The sequence below is a fragment of the Protopterus annectens genome, chromosome 6.part1 (assembly GCF_019279795.1).
Source record: "Protopterus annectens isolate FY-2018-M chromosome 6.part1, PAN1.0, whole genome shotgun sequence".
NCBI classification, from domain to species: Eukaryota; Metazoa; Chordata; order Ceratodontiformes; family Protopteridae; genus Protopterus; species Protopterus annectens.
Window position 1 is genome coordinate 68,604,884 of NC_056738.1, and position 18,134 is coordinate 68,623,017.

Below are 18,134 nucleotides of genomic sequence, written 5' to 3' on the forward strand. Positions count from 1 at the left end.
CTTGATTACAACAGATATCAGAACTATCTAAACTTATCTACTATTTAAAATCTATTTGAAGAAATACTTCTCAAGAAAATGATCCTGCAATTGTAACAGCCCATTTAGACTCCTTCTTACTCTGGAACTTATCCCATGTATAATTTACAATCCCAATGAAATTGTACCTTATCAATAAAACAGTCCTGTCCTTATCCCAACCCCTAAAGTTCCCTCCTCATGCAGTTATATCAAACAAGTATCTCAAAATTCTCACACTTTTGCTATTGTAGTCTCTTAGTTGCAAGTTTCAAGTTAATTTAACTGTTTTTATCAAATATGCATATGTCTCATTTGCTGTCTGTGAGCTAAAATAACAATGGGAGTACATACATATACACTGTAAAACAATGCTGAATGTTCCGTTGATGATCTTAATATGCTGAATATACTATGTTCTATAGATGTGTTTGAGATTCACATGTACATCCTATGTTCTGCAGATGTTTCTGAGCTTAACATGCTGTATATAATATGTTCTACTGATGTATCTGAGTTTAAAATGCTCAAATTACTACAATGTATTTAACATGTTGATCTCCTTGTTATACAGTCCTGAGTACTATATAGTACATATTTACTGCTAGCTCAGGCAAATATTTGTCATATGAAAATTCCCCCAAAGGCCTGTACTGAAAATGGGTTTTGCAAACATGGCCTTTCTGGTAATCAAAGGCAAATAAATAAATATATTATAAATATATTACATTATAGTATAATATTGTATAGTATATGTCATATGTGTACATTAATCCATAAGAGATAGCCACTCATAAGTACCCGTACATAAGACTTGTCCCTGGCCAGTACAGCAAATAGTTTTAAAAGACAGAATAAGGAGTACTATAAATGAAGTTATAGTTTTAACCTCCATTCTCAAGTAAGAAATCTGGTAGTTGCTGGTTAAATGCAGGCATAAAACCATATAATTCTAAACTGAATGGAAAATCTATTCCTAATCTGCCAGACAACTTGGTAAATATTATTCAGTTCCACAGCCAGTTCAATATACCTGCCAGAAGTATAGTAATACAATATGAAATATACATAAACATTATTAGAATATTTCATTAAAAAGAGAAAAATCATATATATATATATATATATATATATATATATATATATATATATATATAAGTGATAGCTGATTAGAACTATTATTAATTAGCCACATTATTTACATTTTAGGAGGCAAAGGTGTGGTTAAGCTTTTCTAGAGCAACAGGTTCAGATGTCTAATTAATGTTTGAAGATAACTAACAGTTTTAAGACAAAATAATGTAACCTATTATTTATTGCACAGATGTAAGAAGCAACTACTTAACAAGTTATAATTTTACCATGCTTATTCTGTGTTCTGAAATGGACTTCAATTCAGCCATTCTTTTCTCTTCTTTTTCTTGAAATTCTTTTTCCCTTTTTGCTTCCTGTTCGGCAACTGCTCTTGCTATACGTTCATCTTCATCATCAAGTTTCTTTTTAAGCTGAGCAGCCAGAAGTTGGGTTATTCTGTCCTGCTGTATACCCATTTGCCTATAGAAAATCAAAGATTTCTTTAGTTTACACTTGCCATTATGCAAAATGTGGACATAATGGTTACATTTTCTATTCCATTTTTTTATTATTATACACCTCATATTTTCCAAACTTTTTTACCCTGTCTGTTTTTAGGACTTCTTTCTACTCTCAAAGGCTGTTTTTAACCACAATTTCTAAAAACATGGTCAGTTTTTGGTTATATTTGTTTACAATAAGTAATATGCTAATACACAATCAACAAGTTACTTGCCAACTTAACTTTCCTTATCTGAGGGAGAAAAAGTTTATGTGAATGTTGGAAGTGCACACACACACACACACACACACACACACACACACACACACACACACACACACACACACACACACACACACACACATCTGTAGCTTTATATAATCACTATCATGTTTGTTTTATACCTGTATGAGAAGGTTATCTTAAAAACATAAAAGTGATTGTTGAGACTACCCTTTCCATATTCAGCTGGCAATGCATCTTCCACAAAAGACCAATCCTAAAGCATTAGTCTTTCTTCTACATTACTACAGTCAATGTCTAGTATGGACTTCTGCTCACCTATATGTCTAGATGTAAATTAAGCAGATGCGAGTAAGTGCTTATATACTGACATACACACTCAAATATTCTCAACTGGTGTCTGATTGTTGTAATAAGCAGAGGGCTATCCCAGCCAACAATGGCATTTCTGATTCCCTCACCCACATATGAAATCAGTTCTCCAAACCAGAGGGACAATCTAACCTAGCTGACGTCAACCAAATAGGTATTATTTTGCCTCCTGCTAGTCAATCTAAATTATATACCATACACATGATGTACCTCTAATTTCTCTTCAATGTGAAATCCCTCAAGGCTGAGCATAATGTTTAGTTCTTCAGATAGTTCTACTCCCTTCATCAAGATCTAATCACCACTGCAAAGATAAAAATGTGATTATAGCAGAAAATATAGGAAAGTTAACTTGTACAGAATGAACAAAGCATCATGGCAGTTTATTTCCTTTACAAGTAAATTATTTTTATACTGGTTTCTCCACTGTGATGTAGCCATAAAATGGTAATGAGGTGTTATTTCTAAAATATATCAGCCACATTCCCACCTTCTCTTGTAAAGGTGATCTTGCTTTGCCTTTGCACATTTCCTTTAATGAGGTGGAACTCAAACAACTGATCACGCTAGCTTCCTTTTCCATATGGAGCTATATACATTGATGAATGCTTCATATTCCTTCATGTGGGTTTCTCATAATTGCAAGCATGTGTTTCAGAGCCAAGATCATAAGTGGCACAAGCAGTCAATGTGCAGTAGGGTTTTTTAAGTCAACAACCATGGACCAAGTGCCAAACAGTCACAATTCAGAAGAAAAAAGCACTCGGGTAGCTGCTGCTCGCCCACAAACTTCTTTAATAATAAAGTTTTTTTTTAAGTATTATATCACTGAACAAACAAACAAATAAAATATACACAGGCATGCCTAACTCCATATCAAATCAGTAGCAGTTAGCTTTCTTATACTGCTGTCCAAGTATCATGTTACTCTTGCAATCACTGTAGTACTGCTGATGTTACTGACATAATACTTTTTTGAAGGTGTTGGAATTACATCACTGTATGGAATAAGGAACATCCCAAGTCCACTCTCTATGTTACCACTGTTAATGGTGGGTTAATCTATAAACACTAAGGATGCAAACAAACACTGTATCTGCAAATAATAAATTTATAAAACTGATATCCCTAATAAACAAATGACACAAAAAATTAATGTAATGTTCAGGGGGAAAAACTTCCTGCATCCCCATCTTAAATATGCTCAGTCCACAGTTTTACAATCCCCGGAAAAAGAACCATTACTCCATTGTTGAAAGGCTATTCCCATACTTATCTGCAGCAGTGTGCTGAATATTACAAGGTATTTGACCTGTGTAATACATAGATACTTAACAGAATTCAGCATAACAGTGTAGCTGACCAAACTCCTACAGATAACATGACACACTTTATTAAGAACAAATGGTTCATAAAAAAATGCAAAATAAAACAATACATAAAGTCAGCAGTTTACTGTAATCAGTATTTACTGATACCAATTTAAGATCCCTTGCTGTTGGTGCCACATAATTGTAAGATCAGCCAGACTAAATTATTTCAAGTGATTCCAATGTGCCTCCCATGTGCTTTGTATTTCTGGGTACATGTTGATATGATTGTGAAATGTATATATAAAATGCCACTGTTTTCTGAATCAGAATGTAACAGAAATGTGAGCTGTACTTCAGCCTGATAAAACCTGCAGCAGAAAGATTAAAAGTAAGCAGGGGAACAAGCAGACAGCAGTGTTTAATGATATCCCAGTTAAAGTTTTAACAGAAAATGATTTTGATAATGAATGCCCTAAGCACGTGGTTACAAACAGCTAAGCATGGAGACAAGTAGCTGGGGAAGCAAAGAGAGAATACCCTCTTGGTGCCCACACCTCTAACTGAGACTAGTGATGTGGCTATTTCAGGAAGGAGGGCACTATAGTAGTGGTGAGCCTGAATCTGTACAAAGCTGTTGGAATCTACTCGGTTTCCTCTTGGAAAGTGGCATTTCAAGGGGAGAGTTAAGTGGTAATAAAATGCCTGAATTTGAGGTAGCACCAGCAGAAGATACCAGATTTGGTTTGGAAGGGATGCTGGGAATGGATACAAAGAAAGAGATGAGACACACTCAGCTCTCAGATCCTACTTTGCAGAACTTGACAGAGGTATCAAGCAGGCTTTGGATCCTCTAGGGCAGGTGGAGTCTATATACTTGAACAAAGAATGGACTCTTGAAGGAAGGCTACAGGAAGAAATGATACAGTACTGATGGATACTTCTGGCCATAGCCCATTATATTTCCTTTTCAGGCTACATAAGCATAAAGTAAACAAAATAATGTCTTATGCAGAATTTCAGTTGGACTGGCATTGTAAAGGATATGAAAGGGTACTGCAAGACATGAGAGCAGTGCCAGTGATTTGGCAATGCAGTAGATAAAGCTAAAACTGCTTTGGTGTCTTTGCCTTTACCTGTTATCAAGGAACCATTTCAGCTAGCAGCTATGGACACTATGGTGTCTGTTAGAACCCTAAGCTCCAGAGACAAGAGGCATATCCTGGTAGCAGTGGACAACCCTACTAGATAATTTTAGGTAGTAACTCTGGCCTCTATTGAGATAAAAAATAGCAAATACTCTGTTAGACACTTTCAGAAAGGTACACTTCCCAAGATAAACACTGACAGATACAAGTGCTAATTTCATGTCAGTCCTGCTGGTCAGTTTGTGGAAGCATTATGGGGTACAGCACTTAAAGACTACCCCATACCATTAACAGACCAATGGTTTGATGCAGAAGTTTAACTCTACACTGAACAACATGTTGAGAGCATTTGCAGCTCACTTGATGTGGGAAAGGACCAGGCACCTGATGCAGCTCTTCTTTGCATGTATAGAGAGGACCCCAAGAATATACATGATTTCACCCTTTGCACTGCTGTATGGTTACAGGGTGAGGAGATGTGGATTTAATGCATGATGAATCAGAGGGTGATTATCATTCTCATAAGGAATCTGTTATAGAATATGTTCTAAGCATCAAGACAAGGATTAGGAAGCTTAAGGTGATTACATAAGAACATCTAGCACAAGCATGACAGCATCAAAGTGTTTGCTATGACCAAACAGCGAGGGTCAGATAGTATTCTGCTGGGCAGACAGTGATTATGCTTATTCCTGTTAGACACAATAAACTGCAGGCAGCACAGGAGGGTCCTTTCACTATTATGTGAAAGGTAAGTGACATTAACTACATGGTAAAGTTGCCAGGCATGAGGCAGAAGCACAATGCCTTCTATTTAACATGATGAAGCCAACCTATTGTGTCTATATTACCCGACAGAACATTTAGGTTAGCTAATACCTAAATGTCGACCTGGTAATATCGAAAAATTAAAACCGCGAATGGCCGATTTAATGTAGGGAATGAATTCCCTCAGCCCCCCCCCAAAAAAAAATTTAAACCAAAATCCCCCCCCCCACACCCCCCTAACTAAATATACCAACTCCGAGATTGCTTTACAGTGGGGAAAGGTGTAAAATATGCATAACAGCCAAGGGAATTCTTTCCCTGCATTAAATAGGCCATTCGCGTTTTTTTGCTTTCACTATTACCAGATCGACATTTAGATATTTGCTAACCTAAACATTCGATCAGGTAATAGGAACCCAACCTATCTACAGTGGGTTACAGAAGGAATTTGAGAAGGATCTGGTGGTAGACTTTCTCTGTTAGGCTTGGCCTGACACTTCAGTGGATGAGGTAGCTTTTTCACAGCTGTTATCTCGTACCCAAGTTCAGGAAATCCAAGCAGTATTCTAGCAGTCTAATAACATGTTTACTGGTAAGTTAGGGTGTAACCACCTGGTGGAGTACAACATGGACACAGGGCCTCAACAGCCCATCAAACAGGCTCTTTATAGGGAGCCAGAGCAGGTTAAGCAAATTTTGGGATAGGAACTGTAGGAGTTATTGGATCGGGGGTAATACAGTAATTCAGCAATCCTTAGGGCTCACTGATGGTGCTGGTATCAAAGAAAAATGGCTGAACCATGTTCTGTGTGGACTAGAAGAAACTGAGTAGTCACACAGTTAGATCTCTACCTCTTACCCAGGGTAGAAAAGCCTTAGAACATTTGCGTGGGACTAAGTATCTAACCACTATTGACCTAACCAAGGGTTACTGGCAAAGTACCCTTGATACCTGCAACAAGGGAAAGGTCAGTTTTTGTGACCCCTTTTGAGGGTTGCATGATCTCACCAAGATGTCTAAAAGGTAAGCTCAATTTTTTGGTCACTTGGTCTTTGACATATATTACACTATGGTGTTCTATTCTATGATACAGTAGTAAATTAGTAAACAATAATAAGAGTAGCATTTGGAAATGGAACTCAATAATTTTAAAAGTAAAATAAAAGACATTAAAGAGTGAAGGTACAACAAAATATTTAATGATAGACATAGAAAGAAAAGAGACTAATTAAGAATGGAGGGGAGAATAAAAGAAACAGCCATATAGAGGAGAGGAAGGTCTTGCTATAACACACACAGACACACACACACTATATATATATATATATATATATATATATATATATATATATATATATATATATATATATATACACACATATATATATATATATATATATATATATATATATATATGGGTCTACTTTAAATAACCGAACCGACACTTCACCGACACACAAAACACCGACCCCAAATAACAGAAAACACACAACACCGACAACTCACAAAACCGAACACCATTACACCGACACAACAAACGTAAACTACACATTACACACAATGACATATCCACTAACCTTAACCCAAACCCTAACCCTAAGGTCCGACACTACCGCACACTTACCCTACCTGCACCCTAACCCTAACTCACTTAACCCATCCCTAAACCTAAAGACTGTCACTATCGCACACTTAACCTACCTGCACCCTAACCCTAACTCACTTAACCCACCCTAAAACATAAAGCCCGTCACTATCGCACACTCACCCTACCCGCACTCTAAACCTAACTCACTTAACCCGTCCCTAAACTACAGTCCGTCACTATCACACACTTACCTTACCGTAACTCTAACTCCGACACTACCGCACACTCACCTTTCCCACACCCTAACCCAAAATCCCTAACTTCGACACTACCGCACACTCACCTTTCCCACACCCTAACCCAAAATCCCTCAATATCGCACACTTACCTGACCGCTCCTAAATCCATCACTATCGCACACTTACCGAGTCGCGCTCACACGTTGCCCTTGTCGGTCTTTCGGCTGTCGGCAAATCACCTTTTCGATCAACTTGCTTTTTGGTCGTTTCGTCTCGGTCTTCTGCGTGTCGGTTCGGTTATTTAAAGTAGACCCATATATATATATATATATATATATATATATATATATATATATATATATATATATATATATATATACACACATACATACATACACATATACATAATTGAATTAAGCACAAATTGTAAACATTGGCTATGAGTAAGGCTGCAATATACATAAGTAGGGACAGAGAAGGGGAACTGGAAAGATGAAGGGAGAAGACATCTTGAGTCGAGAGCAGCACCATGAACTGGAGAATGATGGACTAGTCTGCTAAGAGGGGAAGGAGGGATCTGAGCATATGCAATAGCCAAAGAATGGAATGTTCAGCCTGAAACAGATTCCCAAGGGGAGTGGAGTGCCAGACAGATGTGGAAGGAGGGAACTAGAGAATAGGGAAAAACAGGATTGCAGTAATCACTTGGAAACACTGTGAGGTAATCAAATCCTATAAGAAGAAAGCTTATACATGGAATGCTCCATAGGAGAAAGAACTGTTTCAAAAAATGATGAAGTTACAAAACAGAATCACTTGGAAACACTGTGAGGTAATCAAATCCTATAAGAAGAAAGCTTATACATGGAATGCTCCATAGGAGAAAGAACTGTTTCAAAAAATGATGAAGTTACAAAACAGAGCAAACAGAGAAAACCTGAGATTTTCTGGTGTAGTAGAAAAATTGGAAGGAACAGACTGCATTAATTTTATGAAAGCACAAATAAGCAACTGGGCTGGTATTCTACAGCAGGATTTGGGAACTGAAAGTGCAAATCAAGGTGTACTCCAAAACTAGGCCATGAGAAAGCAGACACCTGTATTAATAAAGATGCAATCATACCAGTGGGAAAGGGTTGATCCTGATAAAACTGTGGCAGAAGGAAAAAGTATTAAAATTGGAGACATCAGGGTGTTTGTGGAAAATGACTATTTACTGAACACCAGGCAGAAGAGAAACAAATTTATCTTAGCAATCAGAGAATGGCGAGAGGCAGATGTGAGATTCAAGCTGCTGAATCAAGCTCTCTTCAGAATATTTTTTCCTGCAGATTCAAAACATTTTTGGATGCAGAAAAGGCTAAGGAGGAAATAAAAAAGTTTATCCAACGAAAAGAGCCAGCAAACAGAAGGGGGTTCTGCTTCTCATTCTTATAACAATAAAACTCATAGAGAGACTTTGCCAGTGAAATATTTTTCAATGTTTCAAAGGAAAATGCTTGAGAGACAGAAAAAAAATGCAGGAGTTGACTAGAAGAATCAGTAGCATCTTGGACTGAACCAGAGTCTGGTGTTGGGAGATGAAGATGAACAGGAAGAAGACCAGCAATACTGAAAACAGTAAATACATGTGAAATTATAAAACATCAATCAAATTTGTGAAATATGGCTTTGCAAGAAAAGGTGGATGATAGACTGGCTGTTTGTTGACTTTGTTAAATGTGTGGGTAGACTGCAAAGCATACACCCCATTTTTACTATCCTTCTGAACATTAACAACATAAAGAGAAAAAGTAACTGCAAGTAAAACAATTTTTGTTCTTATTAGTATTTGTATAAAACATTTCATGATATAGACTGGATGTTATACGCAGTAAAGCAGTTTTGTCTAGTTTGTAGTTAGGGGTACTTTAAATGTGGTGAGAGTCTTTCCAATGACTTAAAAGGTATTAAACTAAATGAGAAGTTATGTACTTACCATAACTTGGCATCTGTGTTGTCAATTTTCATTCTTCCTCACAAATAGGTCTAGGATCCAACCCTCAGATCATACTCTGCCACATATACAAGACTTTGGATCTAATTCTCAAACTCCTCCCTCTACCCACAATGCTCTAGTCCATCCCCAACCCCTCAGATCAAGTTTGCTGCCTAATTGCCCACTTTATTACAGAGATAAAAAAAAGAGATATAAGGAAAGGATTGAGGCTCAAACCAGGAACTTAAAGGTTCTAATACCATCCAAGAGATCCTTCTAGGAGTGACAGGGCAGAAGGATGGATAAGAGGGAAGGTGAGGAAGAATGAAAATGGACAACACAGTTGCCAAGTTATGGTAAGTACATAACTTTTAAAGCTGATGTTGTCCTGTTCATTCTTCCTCATAAATAGGTCAGTGTCCCCAGCTACACAGCTCTCAAGAGGCCCTTATGGAAGGACATGCCAGAGCACTGTTGAACCAAAGGAAACTTTGCTTCTGGAAACATTGTCTAATTTGTAATGTGTAACAAAAGTATGAGTCTTTGACCAAGTGGCTGCAGCACAAATATTGTCAATGGAAGTGCTGGATGAAAAGGCAGATGAGGTAGCCATAGATCTAGTAGAGTGAGTCAAAGCAATTCTAATCCTTTTTGAGAATAAATCAATGAAATGTAATCAGTAATCCATTTAACAAGAGTGGTCTTAGAAACTGCCTGTCCCAAATGGTTAGGAGCAAACGATTCAAACAGCTGATCAGACTTCCTGAATTGTTTTGCTCTGTGAAGATAAAAACATAATTATCTGTGAATGTCAAGAAGGTGAAGCATGTATTTGCCCTTATTTGTAAATTTTGGAAATAAGACTGGTAATTGTAGGGACTAGTTAATGTTGGTCTCTGTTGCCACTTTAGGAAGAAAGGAAAGGTTAGTCCATAGAGGCACCCTGTCTTTATGAAAAATAATGTAAGGAGGCTTAGCAGATAAGGCCTGAGGCTCAGAAACTCTGTTTACTGAAGTGACAGCCACTAAAAGATCATTTTCCAAGAAAGAAACTTCATATCACATTTGTCTGCTGGTTCACAAGGTTTCTAGGTTAAACCCTGAAGGACCACCATGAGATCCTAAAGAGGAGAGGGATCCTTTATTGGGGGTCTGAGGAGAAAGACTACCTTCATGAAAGCTTTACATAATCTGGATGAAGGCAGAGAAAAAGATTTGTCTCCAGAGTGGAAATTGGAAATGGCTGCCAAATGAAGCTTAACAGTAGAGAAACTAGCTCTTTCCTTAAAATGAGTAGTTAGAAAAAGAAGAATGGCTGAACTGTGTGCTGAAAAGGAATCAATATTCTGACTGTAAGCCCACATAGAAAATCATTTCCATTTGCTTCTGTAGACTTTCTTTGTAGAAGCCTTCTGGGAGGTCAAGATAATGTCACAAACTGGGAAAGCAAGCCTGGACTGTCTGGCTATTACTGGGAAGTTGAGAAACCATGCAGCTCTTGATGGAGTGGAAATTGGGATGTTGAATTCCCATTGGATGAGATAGGAGATCTTGAGTGGGTTCCAGTATTCATGGGGGTACCTCAGGTGAGACCAGAGGAAGGGGAACCATACCTGATGAGGCCAGAAGGGGGCAATGAAGATAACTGAGCTCTTCATCCTATGTGCTTTCTGTAAGAATTTGGGAATCAGAGGGAGGGGAGGGTAAGCATAGAGGAGACCCTGGGGCTAATTGTGAATCAGAGCATCTCCTGGTGAATCCCCTGGAGGGGGGGGGGGGTGAGAGAAAAGTCTTGCTGCAATTGTCATTGAGGGGTGAGGAAAATAGGTCACAGTAAGGCTGGCCCCAGCAGCTGAAGATCATGTTCATTACTGCCTGACTGAGAGACCACTCATGGGGAATCAGAATGGACATGCTGAGTCTGTCTGCTAGTGTATTATTTTTTCCCAGTATGTGCAGTGCAATGAGAAAGTGGTCTAAAGAGATCACCCAAACCCTCATGGCCTATCTGCACAGGGGATAAGAACTGGTTCCCCCTTGTTTGTTGATGTACCAGACTACTGACATGTCTGTGAGAACTGCAATATGAAAGGCTTGCAATGCTAGGACTGCTCTCATCTGTAAGACACTGATACTTGGACCATCTTTCCCAAGAAATGCCCCCCCCCCAACCCCAGCTGGGAAGTGTCTGTGGTCACTGTGGCAATTGGGTAGGAAGGGAGAATGGCCTGCCCAGAAACAAATCGTCGGACTTGATCCACCAGCAAACATGACATTTGCAGACTGGAGTGAGTTTTATGGGAAATAATATGGGCTTGTAAAATATGGACTACTATACTGCCAAAGTCCATTGAAGGATTTACATAAAGAATCTTGCTAGAGGAATTAGAAGAATGGCATCTGACACTGACCCAAGAGCCTGTAGTACTAGTTTTGCTGGAGGGGATGAATGAGACATTAAGGCACGTACCTGACCTCTCAGTGATGTGATGCTTTGAGGAGGTAAGGATGCTACCTGAGTAGTAGCATTCAACAGAGTCCCTATAAATCCCATGGTCTGTACAGGGACCAGGTTATTAGCATGGTTTATTGAGATGCCTAAGGTGTTGGAAATCTGGAGCAAGTAATCCCTGGCTTGTAGAAGTTGATGCTTGGATGGGGTGGTGAGGAGCCAATCACTGATATATGGAAACACTTGGAATCTGTTGAGTCTCAAATGAGCTGCTACAGCTGCCATGCATTTGGTGAGTATAGTGGGGGCTATGGTGAGACCAAAAGGCATGACTTGGTAATGATTGGCTCACAGCTGGAAGCATAGATATCTCTTGGATCACCTGTCTATTTTGATGTGATAGTACACATCCTGAAGATCTACAGAGCACATCCAGTCATCCTTGCACAGAAGAGGCAGTATGGACTGGACCATAACCATTCAGAACTTCATCTTCTTTACATATTGGTTTAAGTTGCTTAGGTCCAAAATGGGTCTTTGTTACCCTGTTTTCTTTGCCACTAAAAAGAAGTGGGAGTAAGTACCAAATCCTGTCCCTCAACCGATGGGACAGAGTCCCAGCTACCTAAGATCCTGGGTGGACTCCAGGAAGGATATGCCTAAGCACAGTTGAACCAAATGATGCTCTACCTCTGGAGACCAAATCCAATTTGTAATGAGTAACAAAGGTATGGGGAGTGGCCCAAGTTACTGCAACACAAATATCACCCATGGACATTCTAGATTGAAAAATTGAAGAAGTTGCCATGGATCTGGTTGAATGGGCCCGTAATAGTTTTGGTAAGGTAATGTCCAATGTATTATAAATAAATGAAATACAGTCAGTCACCCGTTTGGATAAAGTTTCTTTGGCAACTGGATTTCTCAGTTTTACTTCTGCAAATGAGACAAACAATTGGTCAGATTTTCTGAAGGCTTTTATTCTGTTTGGGTAAAAACATAATTGTCTGTGAACATCCAATAAATGTAACATGTATTTGCCCTTGTTAGTAAATTCAGGAAAGAATACTGGCAAATTAATGGACAGATTGATATTACATTCTGACACCACATTTGGAGGAAAGGATGCGTTAGTTCGTAAGGTAATTCTATGCTTGTGAAAAATCAAGTATGGAAGTTTGGAGGACAATGTTTGACTCTCAGAAATTCATCTGGCAGAAGAATGGCTACCAGAAAAAATGTCTTCCAAGAAAGGTATTTAAGGTCTCACTTAGCTGCTGTTTCTAATGGGGAACAAGTAAGAGCTTGCAGTACCTGATTCAAGTCCCATGGTGGAGTAGGGTCTTTAAAAGGAAGTCTTAGAAGAAGAGTGCCTATCAAAAAGGATTTGTAGAGCTTATGACAAACAACCATGAAACCCTCAAATCCAATATGAAAATTTGATACAGCTGCTAAATGAACTTTAAATGTCAAAGGACTAACTCCTTTTTAAAAAGTATAACCAAACATTCCAGGATGTTATGAGTGGGAGCTGAGAAAGGATCAACATTATTTTGGCGAGCTCAGTAAACAAACCTTTTCCATTTACTGGAGTAGAGCTTTCATGTAGAGGGTTTATGGGAAGATAAAAGTATGTGTCAAACAGGTGAAGACAGAATTGGAGAAGCCAGGCCACCAGCCTGAGATTTGATAAGTCTGGATGAATCATGCCTGTTGGATGAGACAGGAGATCTGGAGTCATATCCAGAATCCAAGGTTGGTGAAGTAAATGAGGCCAAAGGAAGGGAAACCAAATCTGTTGAGGCTAGTAAGGTGCAATGAGGAGGACTTTGCTCTTCAATGTGGCAGCATTCTATAGAAATTTTGGAATTAGCAGAATGGGAGGATACGCATAAAGTAGACAGGAGGGCCAATCGTGAAGAAGAGCATCCTTTGGCAATTCCCGCTGTGGGGGGATTAGGGCAAAGTAGTTGCTGCATTTGTTGTTTAGGGGAGAAGCAAAAATATCGCAGCAAGGCTAGCCCCACTGACAGAAAATTATTTCTACTACATTTTTGTTGTGAGAACACTCATGAGGTAGAAGAATGCACTTGCTCAGCTTGTTTGTTTTCAAGTTGGGCTTTCCTGGAACGTGCATTGCTATGAGAAAGTGGTTGGATGAGATCACCCATTGCCACACTCTGAGCGCTTTCTAACACAAGGGATAAGATCTGGTTCCTCCTTGTTTGTTGATGTACCAAACTACTGACGTATTGTCCATCTGAATTGCAATCGTCTCTATAGGGAGAGTGTTCTGAACGGCCTACAACTCTAAAAGCACTGCTCTCATCTCTAGGACATTGATATGCAAGTTAGCCTTTTCAGGGGACCAACTGCCCTGGACTGTTTTCCCTAGAAAATGCCCCACCCCAACTGGGAAGGGTCCATGGTCATCATGCCCTTGGGCTGATGGGGAATGAAGGGACAGCCTTGTAGAACCTGGTCCAATTGAATTCACCATTCAAAATTCCTCTTGCATTTGTGGACGATTTGTATTGGGGTTGACATGGGTTGGTGAAGTATCAACCATTGTGTTGCTAGCATCCAGTGAAGGGTTCTCATGTAAAATTTGACTAAAGGTGCTAGTGCTATAGCCACTGACATTGATTCTAGACCTTGCTCCTATGAACACCAAATTTTGGGTTGGTTCTACTTGAGACTTCTCATAGTTTATGGTTATTTCCAGATGCGAACATGTTTGGAGAACCTGACCTCTTGCCCTTATTAACTGATTCTTGGTCAGGGTGGTAAAGATCCAGTCATCTAGATATGGAAACACCCAGAATCCTTGCACTCTCAAGGGAGCTGTTACTATTGCTATACATTTGATAAACACCCTGTGGGCTATGGTGAGACCAAAGGGCAGAACTCTGAACTGGTAATGACATCTTCATGTGACAGTACACATCCTGAAGGCTTTTTTAGCCCATCCAGTTGTCCTTGCCCAAAAAAGGAAGAATGGACTGAACCACAACCATTTGTAACTTGGTGCATTGAACTGACTTGTTCAAGTTGCTGAGATCCAAAACTGGACTCCAGTCCCCTGTTTACTTTGGCATTTAAAAGAATCTTAAGTAAGTTCTGGATTCTAACTGGTCTGGTAGGACCTCTTGGATGACTCTTTTTTTTCTAGCAGCTTTTATACCCGAATTGCTGCTTGTTCCCTGACTGAGTGAAACATCAGGGATTTTTCTTGAAATTAGAGGAGAAAGGGAAAATGGTGTTATATAACCTCTGGAAATAATCCTCTGCACCCAAGTATCTGTTGTTATTTCTAGCAAGACTCTCTGGTGCAGGGATAGTTGACACCTCCTTTCAGGAGTGCTGGAAGGGTCTGTCAAGGAACGAATATCTGGACCCCTGGTTTTGCAGACCAACTCTACCACGGGGTGGCATCTACCATTAGAGCCCCGTCCTCCACTCCTGAGGGAACTTCCTCCACGTGTGTCCTGGAAAGGTCCCTGGGACTTTTAAAACCACATTTTTCAATTACCTCATTGATTCCTGGAAAAGGATCTTTGAGGTTTCAAAAAGCATATGCCCATGGCAGACAGGGTCTTTCCATCTTTCTCATACCTGGATAATGTGTCTTTCACTTTCAGGCCAAATAAAGAAGTAATGCCAAAAGGAGCACTGGCAAATGAAGACTTGAAGGGCTCCTCAAAATCACATAAGCACATCCAGGCATACCTCCTGATGGAAATGCTTGAAACCTGCTGCCCTTGAGATTCCTTTGGCTACATGTGAAATGAGCCTCATGGAGGAATTGGAAATAGATTGCAGGGTAGCCAACTGAGAAGTAACAGACGATTGTATTTCCTCAGAAATGGATCCTAAGTGGGTATTTGAAAGCTCCTTAATCAAATCCCACTGTAACCTTGTGAAATATACCAAATAATTCAGTGGGCTTAAGGCGAAGGTCACTGAAGCATAAACATGCTTCCCAAACCTGTCCATCACCGAGACTCCTTGTTGGGGGGATGAATAGAAGAACTCATTTTTGCAAGTTCCTTTAAGTGGCTGTCGCCATGACCATGGCATCAACAGGAACTCCTTTTCCCCAAAATTGCTTGTGCTCCAGTGAGGGCATAATTTTGGCAGATCTCTGAGGTATTGGTTCATTTGTGTCAGGATCCTTCCATGCCCACCAAGAGATCAACTCAATGAGTTCACCGGCGGGTGGAGTCACCCAGGAGGTAGACAGGTCAGTGCCAAAAGCCTCCAGGAATACAGACTCCTCAGATGAAGGGTTGCTGGACATCCAGCCACCTCTCTGTTTTAAGATTTCAAGGATGTCTCCAAATGAGACATCTTCAGGAGTTGACTGTAGGGACACTTCACCCTCATTGAAGTCTGTATCTTCTGTGATAGACTGCTCTGAGGAGTCCAAGTGCTTCTTCCTGCATGTCTTCTTCTTAGGGACATCGTCAGTGGGATGCTCTGGGAGGTATCAGAAGAAGTTGGGATACCCAGTTGGGAAGCCTAGGGTTTCAGTACTGGCTGCCCCTGTGGAAAAGAGGGTTGGGACTCTGAGTGCAGAGACGTCAAGGCTGTAGACTGAGGATCTGAGGGGTAGGCACCATCTGTGTAGGTGAGACAGACAATTCTCCCTCCATAGCCTCAAAGGCAGACCTCCCCAGAGAGGGTGAGGACCTCAGATCTAAAAATGCAAGCTTCTGGACTGTTGTCCATCCCTTCTCAAAGGACGGTCCCCCAGAGGCACAAGCTGGAGCCAAGCTAACCCTTGCTGAGGCTCTGAGACACAGAGATGGCTCTGACACCTGAGATCTGACAGGAAAGCCTCTGCTCTGACAGTTCTCCGGATCTGACTGAACCAAAGTGTTCAGAGTAAACTTTGGATCCGTGGATAAAGGTATCCTTGGATATGAGTCACACGGAGCCAGATGGCTTAAATCCAAGGACTCTGAGATGGTGGAATGAGTCGGAGGAGGAATTGGAAGAGGGGGTGTGACAGAAAATAGGACCTCCTGACTGGAGGGGGTAGGAACCAAAGGGGCATCCATCAGAGTCTGCGCCAAGAGAATTATTCTCAACACTCTCTCCACATCTTCTTCTGTTAAGCTCCTGGAAGAGTGAGTGGAAAATCCCAAAGGGGACCTAAGTCTCTCAAAAAAGGGAGAGGAAACCCTGAAGGGAATTGAATCTACTAAAGAGGAGTATCTAGTCCTTGGAAGGTAAACAATACTGGATGGAATAGCTGGATCAGTTGGCTTATGCATCAGATCTGAAGAAGTCTGATCTGATATGTCTTTTTACTTTTGCTTCGGACCGATGCTGGGGTCGAATCTGATGAATCCCTTTTTGTGAGCTTCAGATCTGAGGTTGAGGTCATATCCAAAAATTTAGACTTTTTCCCTTTTGGATCTGAAGGAGAAGTCAGATGAGAAGGAGGTCTTTTTCCAGGTTGCTCCAAAGCCTTAGAGGAAGAGGCAGAGGGGTCAGAGAAGGAGATTTAGATCTTTTAGATTTTCTAGGGGACATAGCTCAAGATAAAGCCTCTCTGAAAGAAGGTAGATGCCCTTTTAATATCAACTAATTTTTTTTCTCTCTACCAGGGCTTTAAGGTTAAATCTGTGACAAATAGAGTAATCTTCTTGTAAACAGAGAGGTCACAGGCAATACACAAAAAGTGTGGTCATCCATTAATGGAATCTTGTACCCGCACTTAAGACATTTTGGAATCCAGCTGGACTCTTATTTCTATGCCATGGTAGGAACAACAGTGAAGAAAGACGCAGATTCCAAGGAGAAAATTCAACAGTAGAATTTAAAGATATATATTTTTTTTAATTTATAAACGTGATAGATAGGAAAAAAATTACCAGCAATGGTAATTAGTCAACTATACTGCGTGTAGAGAAAAGTGAAATTACCAGCAATGGTAATAAGTAAACTACACTGTGTGTAGAGAAAAGGGAAATAATATTAACAATAGTATTCAAAGGTACAAAAATCTACGGAAAGAGGAAAGAGGTACAGAAGATATTTTAAGTAGGTGATTAGATAAGGGATTAAAGAACACTAGGAATGCAAGAATTAGAAAGGTTTTGCTGGGAAAAAACAGAAAATTCAAAATTTAAAGACTTGTCTGCTCAAGAGTAATGGTTACCACATCTTTCCTGTATAGTGGCAAATGAGATTTGAGCTACTTGGGGTTTGAGCATTAGGGTAAGGGAGAAGCTTGAGAGTTTTTTGGTTGCCACAAGCTTTAGCAATGGCTGAGTTGGATCTGAGGGATCGGATTCAAACCCATCAATTAAGGATATAATGAAAACTGACTAACCACTGTAAACAATGAAATTAAATGCCAGTAAACAGCAAGTTTTCAGAGAAAACAAAGACTTTTTGTGAAAAATAGATAGTTGTGGAAGGTAGTCCCCA

General features: G+C 39.8%; 1 protein-coding gene across 2 annotated transcripts in view; it reads right to left on the reverse strand.

Annotated features, from left to right (window-relative positions):
• The window catches only part of CFAP210 (cilia and flagella associated protein 210), a 570,861-nt gene that overhangs the window by 136,595 nt on the left and 416,132 nt on the right, over window positions 1-18,134 (reverse strand). For both annotated transcript variants that reach the window (XM_044075493.1, XM_044075494.1), the window contains one exon: window positions 1,380-1,572. In XM_044075493.1, coding sequence (XP_043931428.1) covers window positions 1,380-1,572 — 193 coding nt within the window. The remainder of the gene's footprint in view (window positions 1-1,379; window positions 1,573-18,134) is intronic.